General features: G+C 41.0%; 2 gene segments (V, D, J or C); both read left to right on the top strand.

Moving 5' to 3' along the window:
* The first annotated feature begins 42 nt into the window (after positions 1–42).
* On the top strand, positions 43–735 carry LOC121148335. The segment is given in 2 exon segments: positions 43–164; positions 353–735. Coding segments are annotated over 2 exon segments (435 nt in total).
* Positions 736–4,845: 4,110 nt separating this feature from the next.
* LOC121148516 lies at positions 4,846–6,062 on the top strand. The segment is given in 2 exon segments: positions 4,846–5,098; positions 5,195–6,062. Coding segments are annotated over 2 exon segments (384 nt in total).
* The last annotated feature ends 7,357 nt before the right edge of the window (positions 6,063–13,419 follow it).

Here is a 13,419-nt window from a genome sequence, read left to right as displayed (position 1 = left end):
TCTCTATGAGTTTCATGGAACCTATTGACTGTAAGAGCAAAGTTTGTCTATGTCCAATGCTTAACATTCACAGACCAGGGGTGAGGGCTCCCCTGCTAACGCACAGGAAGCCATGGAAAAAAGATGGGAGATTCTGCTGGGACTTCTATGGGTCCAGATTTGCTGTAAGTTGGGATTATCTCGGATGGGAGACAGGGAGTGGCTCACAGCTTGCTGGTGGAGGGAGAGCTGACATTAAATTCTAACACTGTCCTACACCCTCATGGTTGTTTCTTGAGTTTGTATAGGTTTGGGGGCTACATCGGTGATCCCCACAGTGACTTCCCTGTATGTTTTTCCCCCTTTCTTGCAGGGGTGAGAGGGCTGGAGGTGGAGCAGAGTCCTTCAGCCCTGAGTGTCCAGGAGGGAGCCAGCCCCACTCTACGGTGTAATTTTTCTGACACAATACAGGGCATGCAGTGGTTCCGACAGAATCCCGGGAGCGGCCTCATCCAATTATTTTACATAGCTTCAGGAACAAAGGAGAATGGAAGGTTGACATCAACCGCGAATTCCCGGGAGCGCTACAGCACCCTCCACATCGCAGCCTCCCAGCTGGCTGACTCAGGCACCTACCTCTGTGCTGCAAGGCACAGTGCTCCCAGGTCACCTGCTGCCTGCACCCAAACTGCAGCTGGGCCTGCACCCCCACCATCTAGGGTTCTGCATAGCATTCATGCTGCTGGGGTTCTCTGATGTTGGAGCACTTTCATCTCTAGTAAAAACTGTACAAATAAGCACAAGTCATTTCATTTGGTTTCCATACATTTTCTTCCAGAAATCCCTGGGCAGGAAAAACAAACAAACAAACAAACAAAACCCAAAATCATAGGCCAGTGGAGCAACTGATAAAGATGTTAGGACTCAGTGGTTTTCCTGGCAAAGTACATGTTGAGTGATGCAAAAATTACTGTGATGAAAAAGGCTATGAAAAAATGCACCCTCTTCAACAAATAGACATAGTTCAATATTTCAGGGGGTTAAAGACAGCCCAGTTTTCCAGGAAAAGGAAGGAACACTCAGGTTGTTTGAGCCTGGAACCAATTGCAAATACAAATAAAATATGCTAAATCTTATTAAGAGTCAGGTATTTCATCTAGGCTATTGAATTCAAGGTGTAAGAACTGACAATACCTTCTCATTTTGTTCATGAATGTATTGAGGACAACAGGACATGAGTCACATACATGGGCTCATCTGCTCACTAAGATAGGGAGCTTGGGGTGGGAGTCCTACTGCAGATCTGATATTAGAATATGTTCTGTGAGAAACCCAATATAGAAGGCATCAGAGTCACAAAGCACTATTAGTTTCTATGACAAATTTACACACTGTGTTTACACATGTCGTTGACAAAAATGTGCATTTTGATCTAAGTAGCACCTTGTAAGGATGAGCTCATTGAGCTTCTCATTTTGTTACATTAAAATCCATTTGTCTATCTTACATCTTGGGTGAATCTGCTACCCATGATTTTGTAATATTGGTTAGGATCTGGGAAAGGGATCAGAAAGTTTTTATGACTGCTTACTGTAAAAGAAACCCAAGCCTGCTCTAGCCACGGATCAAGACTCCAATAACCAAATCCAAAATTGAAACCTGCTACAAATCAATGACATTATGTACAATTGACCTGTACATTGACAGGTCTTTTAGGTTGGTGTCAGGGCACTGACTAGGAAGGAGCAAGGCTCTGAAAATGAAGACGCAGAAACCTCAGCAAGACTCCAGCAAATAGTGAGTGGGGCTGCCTATCTGGGAGCGAGACCTGCGCAGCAAGACCTGTGCAGTGGAGAAGGGTCTGGCCTTGAAACAGCCTGGTGCTTAGCTTGATGCTATTTCTCTCTTGATTCTTAATCATTCTCACCATCCCACTTCTGTTTTGTAAGTGAAATCCAGTAAGAGAGTGGAGCATGTGCATAAGCGAAGTGCTACTTCCCCTGGTAGAGGCCTCAGGACAGGATCGCTTGTAGGCACACAGAATACTTCACTAAGTTAGGGAATTCTGGTTTTGAAAGCTGATGAGCTATTGTAAAGAGCATAAATAAAGACTTAAGGATATACACTAAATACAAAGATAGAACTTTGACGGAAAAGGAAAACTATTGTGGAATTTCAAAAGAATCAACATTGGCACAAGATATTTTTTAAATAAAAATTACTTTCATTTGAAATTATAAAAAAGAAAATATAGCAATAGATTGCATAAGACAGCATTCCAAACAATATATCAATTACAAAATTACTTGTAGTTTCTAATGAGATGCCCAAAGTTATAGAAAATGTCTTTATGGCTTTATATATTTACCTTACATTAATTCAGGCCTAAATGAAAATGATTTGTACCAAAAAATTAAGTTGTCTAAGAAAATCTATTCCACTAGATCCTGCAATTTTTGGTTTACTTACATTTATATTTCACAATGACTTATCAGGTATTTATGTTAATGCTTTCACAGTATGTAAAATACTACTAAGGGTTTCAGTATCAGGTATATCAACAGATATACTTAATGCAAAATTAGAAGAGATAAAATTCTGTTTGCAATCTTCCATTTATCAAGCAAAACTGACCTTGCTTTCAATTATGGTCCTTAGAAATGAAGTTGCTAAAAGACTCCATCTTGATAACTTAATGCATTAATTTCCAGAGTAATGAGGTTATAAAATCATGATATTAATCAAGGATATCACATATTAATAAAGTAGTATTACTCTGTTACATGTTATTTGTTTTACTATATATTACTATAAATGCTATTGTTTTACAAATAGTAAAATATTTTCCTAAATGGAGTATTATTTTTTAAATATTTACTTTATTTGAAAGAGTGACGGGGGAGCAGGGAAAGAGAAAGAGATTATCCATTTACTGGTTTATTCCACAAGCAGCTCCAATGGTTGTGATTGGGCCAGGCTGAAACTATGAAGATGGAACTTCTCCCAGTTTTCTACCACATGAGTAGCAGGGGTATCTTACAGAAACACCAAGAAATTAAAGTGATGAAAAAGGGCTTTTGGAAAATGGGGATGATCCTGGAAATCTATACTATGAATGAAATTTATCAGCATCTTCAGGAAAGAAAATTTGTACTGAAGTTTGGGAGGAAATGATAGAATAAGAAATCTCTGCTATAGGATACAGCCAAAGCAGGAATGCTGGCTCATACTTTAGAGGATATTCCACTGAGGATATAATTCAATCACTGCTTTTATCAGCATAAAACTGATACCAAACTTACATCAGAAATAAACTTAGATGGGATTACATTTTTAGAATCTTCATTGTGATGATTTCTGAGAATTTCTATTCTTTCTCTGATCAGTTGCAGAACATAAGCCACAAAGGAATAGGTAGTGATCTAATTTTCAAGATTTCTTTTATTTTTTATCGTAAATACAGTTATAGAGAGAAGGAGAGATGGCGAGACAGTGAGAGAAGGGGAGAGAAAGAGAGAGAGAGAGAGAGAGAGAGAGAGAGAGAGAGAGAGAGAGAGAGATCCTCCATCTGCTGGATGCCCAACTGGTCGCAATGGCCAGAGCTGGGCCAATCTGAAAGCAGGAACCAGGAGCTTCTTCTGGGTCTCCTAAGTGGGTTCAGGGTCCCTAGGCTTTGGGCCATCCTCCACTGCTTTTCCAGGCTACAAACAGGGAGCTGGATCAGAAGTGGAGCAGCCAGAATATGAATTGGTGCCCATATGGGATGCTAGCATTGTATGTAGAGGACTTGTCTGCTATGCCACTGTGCCAGTCCTACACTTGATCTTAGCCAAAAGGCTGAGAAGCGATTTGTGCCAGTCCTGAAAATGAGACTATTTAAAGAAAATGAATCTATTGTGCAATGTACCAAGGACCCAAGTTCTTAATGCAAACCAGCAATTATTCTTGAAGTAATTGATCTTGTTCTAGAATTCTGATTGGTGAGTTTCATCCCTGTCCCCTGTATTAGATTATTAGGTCCGATAACACTGCTCTAACAAGGTTCTAGAAAAAAATTTGGGAAATTGCAATATTCCATAAGAGAGAAGAGGGGAGAAGAAGCAGGGGATCCATATTCTTTATTCAGGTCAATAAGCTTTCCCAGCCCTTTCCTAAGATGCCTTTCTCGTCTACCAGATGTTCTTTGCTTCATTACTTTTCATTGAACTTTACTACCTCATTTACCACTACTTTCTGTCTTTTTTATCTGAATTCTTTCTTACAAGAATACAAGAACCTGGGTCCAGCACGACAGCCTAGTGACTAAATGTGTACCTTGCAAATTTTAGGATCCAGTATGGGTGCCAGTTGTGTCTCAGCTGCTTCATTTCCCATCCAGCTCCCTGCTTGTGTCTGGGAGGTCAAAGCCCGGAGACCCTGCACCTGCATCGGAGACCCAAAAGAAACTCCTGGCTCCTGGCTTCAGATCTGCTCAGCTTCAGTTGTTGTGGCCACTTGGGGAGTGAATCAATGGATGGAAGATCTTTCCAACCGTGTCTCCTTCTCTCTGTAAATCTGCCGTTTAAATAAATAAATAAATAAATAAATAAATAAACAAATAAATACAATAAACTCTTAAAAACAAATACAATAATCCCTGAGAAGCCAATCTCCAGTAACACATTTGTTTTCAAATTCTGTTTTCAGGCATAAATAGAGTAAAAATCTACATACTTACTGTGCTTTTAGTTCTTAGGTCTTAGGTCTAATTAGTTTTATCTGCCTGTTGCTACTTCTATGCATCTGAGTCCCTTCTAGGTTAAGAGAACATTTACCCACTAAGTTTAGCATTAAGGGATGTGACCACAAGGTGGTAGTGTGCCTCTGCTGACTCAGCACCTGGACAGTTCATTTCGGTGGATTCTGAATGATAAGGCTTTACAACGCAGGCAGAGGCTTTTTGTAATTGGCTAGGTGAATAACATGAGAAGCCACATGCTGGTTAGAGCAAAAAACGGACACTTTGAGAGTAGGATTAGTTTTTCTGGCTAAAGACTGCAGGTGTTTGTCTGTTCCTGACTGGGGAGAACCATGAAGACATCCATTCCAGCTTCACTCATCTTGTGGCTACAGCTGAACTGTGAGTCGAGGGTTTTCAGGCAACAAAGTCTATCAGTGGATGTCCAGAGCAGGTCTCCTTTTGATGGCAATGACTGATTTTTTCCTTTCTGCATAGGGATGAGCCGAGGAGAGAACGTGGAGCAGCAGCCTTCTACTCTGAGTGTCCAGGAAGGAGGCAAATCTGTCATCAACTGTATTTATTCAGATAGTGCCTCAGCCTATTTTCCATGGTATAAACAAGAAGCTGGGCAGGGGCCCAAGCTCATCATAGACATTCGCTCCAATGTGGATAAAAAACAAGACCAAAGATTCACTGTTTTGTTGGATAAGAAGGCCAAGCATGTCTCCCTGCACATCACAGCCACCCAGCCTGGGGACTCAGCTGTCTACTTCTGTGCAGCAAGTACACAGTGCTCCCCAGGCACCTGTGTCCTGTACCCAAACCTGTGACTGGGGGAACAAGCCTTATCTTGCTTCTTTCTCCTCTGACTCAGACTTTGTAGTACAACATCTGCCATATCATTTGTTGGTAAAATTGACATTAAAAGCATGTAATAAAAAGGTTAATAAAATAAATAATAAAATATATTTTAAATAAATAATAAAAAGGTTATGTTCAAGATAACCCAGAAAAGTTTAGATCATTTTGTTGATGGCTGTTGCTTTTGGATTAGTTATTTTTTTTTCTTTTGGAACTATTTAACATTTATTTTTAGCTAATATAGAGTTGCATAAATTTGTGGAGTATTGTGTGAAGTTACAATACATGTGTATATTACAAAATGTTCAAACCAAAGTATATGACTCTACCTCTTAAATCACTTGTCATATCTTTATAGTGAAGACACTAAAAATCCATGCTTCTAACTTTTTTTAGGATTATACACAGTGTATTATTGTTATCTTTAGTCATCTCTCTAGCTTAGTACCTGTCAAGAAAACTTTCACAGTCCTCATCCCTACCCTCTCTAATCTTTAACAATCACCATTGTACTCTCAGCCTATGGAATATCAGCTTTATATTCTTCATATGAGTAGGAGCATGAGGTATATATCATATTGTACCTTATTTCTCTTTATTTAATAACCTCAGTTTCTGGGCCCGGCGCGGTGGCGCAAGTGGTTAAAGGTCCTCGCCTTGCACGCCCGGGATCCCATATGGGCGCCGGTTCTAATCCCGGCAGCCCCGCTTCCCTTCCAGCTCCCTGCCTGTGGCCTGGGAAAACAGTCGAGGACGGCCCAAAGCTTTGGGAACCTGCACCCGCGTGGGAGACCCGGAAGAGGCTCCTGGCTTCGGATCGGCATAGTATCGGCCCGTTGCGCTCACTTGGGGAGTGAATCATCGGACGGAAGATCTTCCTCTCTGTCTCTCCTCTCTGTATATCCGCCTTTCCAATGAAAAAATAATAAAAATAAATCTTTAAAAAAAAAAATAACCTCAGTTTCATTTATGTTGTTCCAGTGACAAGATTTTATCACTTTTTATGGTTGAATTATAATAGTTGAGAGTATATGTGCTATATTTATTCATCTGTTGATGGATGCTTATGATTCTATTTCTTGCCTATTGTGAGTGGGAGTGTAGATGGAAGTACAGATGTCTCTTTGCCAAAATAATTTCTTTTTTAAAACAATTTATTTATTTTTATTGCAAAGTCAGATATATACATATATATATATATATATATATATATATATATATATTTAGAGAGAGAGAGGGAGAGGAGGGGAGACAGAGAGGAAGATCTTCCATCTGATGATTCTCTCCCTAAGTGACCGCAACGGCTGACGCTGAGCCAATTCAAAGCCAGGTGCGTCTGGGTCTCCCACGCGGGTGCAGGATCCCAAGGCTTTGGTCTGTCCTTGACTGCTTTCCCAGGCCACAAGCAGGGAGCTGGATGGGAAGCAGGGCTGCTGGGATTAGAACTGGTGCCCATATGGGACCCCAGCGTGTGGAAGGTGAGGACTTTAGCCACTAAGCTACCGTGCCAGACCCTGCCAGAATAATTTCGTTTCCTTTGGATGTATACTCAGTAATTAGATTGCTGTGTTATAGAATAGTTGTATTTTCAGCTTTTAATAGAACTCCATACTATTTTCCACAATGACTGTATAAATTTATAGTCTCATCAACATTGTTCAATAATTTCTTTTTCTCCTTCCTCTCCAAGACTTGTCAACTTTTTAGTAATAGCCAATGTCTCTGAAGTGAGGCAATTAGACTTTTATTTACTTTTCTGCATCACAATCATGGGCTATATCATGATTTCCAGTGCCTAAATACTATATCCCCTCAGGAAAATACAGCATTATTGGGTGGTAATGACATCCTAAGGAGTATGTGCCCCATCCTAAGGAGTCCTGTAATCACAGGATTCAGAACTCTTAGTTTCACAGCTCCGCAACTCCTCCTTGTGATGAGCTAAGATTCTCTTCTTAAAATTTGCTTTTTTTTGTATTGCTGCATATAAAAATAAATGGGAAAATGTTACATTTGTTAATTTGCTTCATTATATGGCTATTTGACTACCAATATGTAAGAAAAGGAAAGTGCTATGACTGGTAGCACATTCATCACTTACACAGCAATTCAGTTGTGTAAAATACTTCTGGGGATCCTTAAAGGATTTCTTAGGTTAGTATTCCTGTCCCTTACAGATTTATGGGATTTTTGTTTCTTCTGTAAAAGGCAAGAACTGTGCCTACATTCTCTGCTATCCTAGAAAAGTTTTCCCAGAAGTGTTTCATGTGGCAGTAAACCCGTCCTACAGTTCTTTATGAGCTGGTTTGGGAGGACTATTTTCCCTGGAGATCATATACACTAGGCAGCCCAGCTAGCTTTGGTGTATTTTATTCTTACTGATGAAGCAGAGAGGTTATTTGAAAATTTTTTATTACATAATGGAGAACTCAAATTTTTTTTGCATTTAATATTGTATTGAGATTTTCCAGGGATTTGCTTTTATGTTTTATAAGAAGTCCTTGCCCCAAGGTTTTTAGTTATAAAACTTGTTCAATGTGGTCATTATGCTTAAACATCCTTTCTTTCATTTCCATGGTGTCTTTTACATTGTGAGATTTCATCTATTGACAATTTCTTTGAGTAGTATGAAGACTTAAATGATTCATGTATTTGGTGTCCATTTTTAGTGGGGGATACATATTTGAATTTAAGAAAAGGTTAATCATGTTAAGAAACTTGATTATTTCATTACATTTGGAAACTATGAATTACTTTATAATATAATCATTGTCACTGTATTCATGTTTTATAATTTCACATGCCCAAGTGAAGTCTACAAACTCAGCCTCTTGAATTAATTTTCCTTCTGCTGAAGACTTGGATTGTAAAATAGATTCTAGAGTAGAAAGGCTTAACCTGCCTGGTATCATACTTTCAAATGTTTAAGATGGTTGAAGAAGCAAAAATTCCCTCTGCCCATTTTTACATTTCAGATAAATTAAAAACAAACCAGCAAATAATTCTCAATATCCAAAAGGTAATTCAAAATTTGCTCTCAAGCTTAGGTGGGGTAGTTGACCAATTTGTTCTGCCCTTCTTCCTCTGCAGGCCTCAGTAGACTGCCATATCCCCCATGTGCATCTATGTATACCATCCACTGCTCTGTCTTGTTGAGGAGTCCCAGTTCTGACAAATGTACTCCAGAGTGTGACAACGGATCCTGTGTTTCTCCCCATGGTTGGAGTTCTGAGTCCAGTGCTTCAGTTGGGCAGATCCCCAAAGAAACCTCGTCTGAGGTGACTCCAGACCTGACATTTTTGTGCTTGCCCGTACGGGGTCCAGCTCTGTCTGTCACCAGCATCAGTGCCCCCAAACACTGGTAGTTGCGATTGCTGGGTTAGTTCTGTCTCCAGCCTCATCTCCTATTCAAACCAGCAAATACTGAGGCCTAGTACAATCTTGCTCACCACATACTGGGTTCTCACAGACACCAGTGAGAACTGCAGCCTAGTTGGAGTGATTCCTAATAACCCTGACTAGGCCCACCCCCAGCTCTGGTTCCTGGGCTTGCCAATATGTGCAGCCGACTGCTCCAGTATGTCCCACATCTCATTCATACCTCTAGAAGTCAATGAGCATTGAATCCTAACTCAACCCAACTGACCCCACTATCCAGCTCACACTCATGTTGGTGGGTGCCACTGCCTGTCTAGCCAGGCCTGCTCCCAACCCTGGTTCTCATGCTTATGACCAGTGGGAGCTGCAGTCCATCAGAGAAGTGCCCACGGTTTCCTTAGTTAGCCCACTCCCAGGTACTCTACAGGTGTTTCTGCAGTCCAGCTTGACAAACTTTTCCCCCTGGTCCCGGTACTTGCCAGCTGATACTGCGGCAAAGCCCAATCAGCCTGTACTTACTCTGGTTCATGCACGTACTGGTGACTATAGTTATCCCAGCCTGGCTCTCTCCAACCCAGTTTGCAAACAGGTCAACAGGTGTTGTAGCCCTGCCTGGTCTGGACTGCCCCAGTCCTCATGTTCACTGGGGGACACAGTGTCCCAGCAGAGGAGCCTGCGCTGCTCTTCTACCAGGTTCACACCCCTTCCCCCATCGCCAGAGGCTCACGTGTGCTGGTGCATGCTGTGGCCCAGTTTGGCATGGCTGTCTTACCTCAGCATTGCCAGCAGGTGCTCTAGCCTAGCCTAGCCCAGTCTGTCCACAGTTCTAGTTCATGATGGTGGGTGCTACAGCCTAGCCTAGCCCAGCCATCCTGGTCAGCACTCAGTTCTGGCCCTAATGAACTAATCTTGCCTGTCCTGTGCCCCATCCTGGTTTTCAGATATGCCAGTGGGTGTTATGAACTGGCTCAGCCTGGCTTGCCCCTAGACCTGAGCCACTAACAGCAAGTACTGTAAACTTGCCTTGTCTGTCTGCCTCAGCCTTGGTTCTTGCACTCACCTGCAGGGACTGTGTCCTGACAGGGAAGTTTGTCATTTTCCTCCATTAGGTCTCTTCCCAGTGGCAGATCTTGCTACATTGGTAGGTTGTTGATCCATCCTGACTTAATTCACCTCCTGTTCTGACAGGAACAGTGGCCTTGCCCAATCAGCCCACATTCTTTTTAGTTCTTATTTTTGGGTGTTATAGCCCAGTCACAGCTGGTCCACACTCAGACACAGGTTTTGTGTGATTCAACAGGGGCAGAGATATAGCCCAGCCTGTCCTACACCCACCCTGGCTTTCATGAGCACCAGTGGTTCCTGGAATCTAGCCCAGTTTGGCACATATCAGACCCAGTCTATACCCATGCTGAGGGACACTGCAGGCATGTCCAGACCATATCATGACTCCCATTCTGGTCCTCGCACTCACCAGTGGGAAGCAGCACCCAGCTGGCATGTCCCCTTAGCTTCCCAACCAGGCCTGTTCTCAGCCACAGCTCTTGCGTGTGTCAGCAGTTGCTCTGACCCAGATTGGCGCAGCACATACTCTGTCTTGGCCTTTGCCATTAGATGCTGTAGCTTGACCTCGTCCAACCTTGTGCCCATGCCCAACTCTCACTTTCGCGTGCTGCAGCCTAGTCCTGTCCCACCTGCTCCACATCCCTGGCTCATGCAAACCAGTATATGTGATAACCTAGATCCAAGTACATTCAAAATTCCCCAATCCTGGTCCACCATCACACCTGGTCAGCTCTTCCTTCTCCTCCCCCAATCTTGGGACCAAGCAAGTGGGGGAAATCCCCATGCTTGCTCTGTCTGTCTGGAAGTGAGCCCCCAGGTCCCTGCTCTCCCTCCTCTCACCCCTCCCCCCCCATCTCCCAGGTCTCCTGCAAGCCTGCACTCCCAAGCCCCCAAGAGCCCGCTGCTCCCTGGGTGTGCTTGGCACAAATGGTGGCGGCTACTCCCAGTCTCTGGGTGCACCCAATGCTCCTGATAGGTCTTCATTGCCTAACATTTTCACACAAAGTTAGAAGGCAAGGCATTTATTTTTTTTTCTGCTTCTCATGAGTGTTTTTTTTCAAATTTAATGTAATTATTTTCAAAATATGATAGAAATTATAAATTAGCAATTTATAAAGAAGTACAGTGGACAAAATACACATTCAGCTATAATAAACTGTTTTAATTATCACAGAAGTATTCTGGTGCTAAAATGTTCTACTGCTAGCTTCCATAAATTTAAACTACATTTCAATAAACTAAAGATTTGTTTCATGGTATGCCACATTGCACACCAACCACTGGGCATCTTTCTGCGCCAGTTTACCATTCTTACTTTGTTGGCTGGGAAGAAATCCAAAGAGCACTTCCCATTATCACTTTCTTTCATTGCTTGGCTTTGATTGTCCAGATGAGAAGTGCTGTGTGGTAGTAAGAAAGTAGAAAAGATGTCATTCTCCTGAGGTGGGGATATGGGCTGGTAGCCCAGTTTATCAAGAGTGTTAGGTAGAGTTCTGAGTTTCCTCCTAAGAATCACCACTGTGAGGTTCCTGGCAATTGCATTTATTACACTTCAGAGTTTCTGTAATCAGGCTTTGCTATCCTTGCTTCATCAGCCCTTTCAATTGTTGTATGCCTAAATTCCTTGTGTTAAATGTCTATATAACAAATATATATATATTATATATTATAATATATAACATATATTATATTATATTATAATATAATAATATAATAATTATAGTAAAATATAACAATATAATAATACAACAATATAATAATTATAATAAATATAATAATTATTATATTATATATATTATTATATTATTATAGATATACATTATATATTATATAGACATTTGTTTCTGCATTACATTCCAAGACTATATGTGGATCAATTCACGAGAACTTGAAGTCAGACAGTTGAATTATTAGTTAAGGGTTTACTTGAGAAAATTTTTACCATTGAGCACACAATATTGCTCAAATCTACAACAATTCTCAAAAGACATTCACTTTATAAATCTACGTATGTGGGTAATGAATTTCCCTAGAGGATCAGAGAATTGCTGTAACACAAGAATGAGGTTGGGCTGAATAAATATATGAAATTCTGGAAAGAATGTTTATTCTATTTATATGGAGATTCTGCTTGCTTACAGAGATTTGACACAAGATATTAGGGAAGAGGAAAAGAGAAATAATCATGAACTTAGATAATATCCAGACTTAAATTTGCTATCCAAGACTCCAGCCTGTTAGTGTTTACACCTTGATGTGGAGCCAATAGGCTGCTTTCTCTGACATGTGGAAAGCAGGCTTTCCCAGAACCACCATGAAAAAGAACCACCATATGAAAAGATGTCAATCTTCACAGAAAACAATGTTGCTTATTTTTTCCCCCAACCACACTATTGTGGTTTTCAGGACTAAAATGAAAAGAAGATGGTTTTAAAAATCTGTGAAGACTGGAGGTTTTTCCATGCTGACCCCACAAGACTGTCACTAAGACGCTGACTGTCCTTAAGTCATTGTCTCTAAAGATTGTTTTGTAGATTTTTATAGCACTGGTAGAGTCAGAGACACTTGAGGATATTTTAACAACCATATCTTAATCTGAAGCCCTGCTCCTGTGAGGAAGTAGGGGGGCAATGTTCAAAATGGTTTTCTTCCCCCTTAAGTCACTCACCTATGTAACAGTAACTTAACTGTTGCTGAAGATTATTATCAACAGTCAAGTCTGTACTAATCCTAGACACTGTATTAAGCTCATTCTTTGGCCTTTTGAAGGAAATAAATATCTGAATATTCTCGCTGTGGTACACTTTTTGGTCAACAATATTGGCAGACACACCTATATATGCACACACTCAAAGTAAGCTTTTGATTACAGGTTTAGTGTTCTAACGCCTATACCAATTCTTATTGGCTTACACCCTGATGCAGGTAGGGCAATAACATTATTAAACAGTCATTGAAATTTTAGGGGAGAAGAAACCCATGGCAAATCATTTCATATAGGATCAAAAACTTCAGCTTCAACACAAATAGTTGCTATTTTCTTTTTTGAGTCAGTATTTGAATATAAACAATATGGAACATTTTCTTGCTGAAAAGCATTCATGAAATTGTATTTCCTACATTTAGATGCAATCTGTATTTCAAGTAGTAGCAATTCTTCCAACAATAGGTGGTGCTTCATGTATTGAAGTGATAGGGACAGGTGCTGTGGTGTAGAGAGCTAACAGCCATTGATGTCAGCCTTTCATATTGGTGCTGGTTTGAGTCCTGGCGACTCCACTTCCAACCTTGCTCCCTGCTAATGTGTCTGAGAAAGCAGTGGAAGATGACCAACTGCCTGAGCTCCTGTACGCATGTGAGAGACCTGGGAGAGGCTTTTGTCTCTTGTGTTTGCTTGGTGCAGCCCTGGTCATTAC

The sequence above is a fragment of the Ochotona curzoniae genome, unplaced genomic scaffold (assembly GCF_017591425.1).
Source record: "Ochotona curzoniae isolate NIBS_2020 unplaced genomic scaffold, NIBS_Ocur_1.0 scaffold_4701, whole genome shotgun sequence".
Taxonomy (NCBI): domain Eukaryota; kingdom Metazoa; phylum Chordata; class Mammalia; order Lagomorpha; family Ochotonidae; genus Ochotona; species Ochotona curzoniae.
This window is presented reverse-complemented; position numbering and strand designations above follow the sequence as displayed.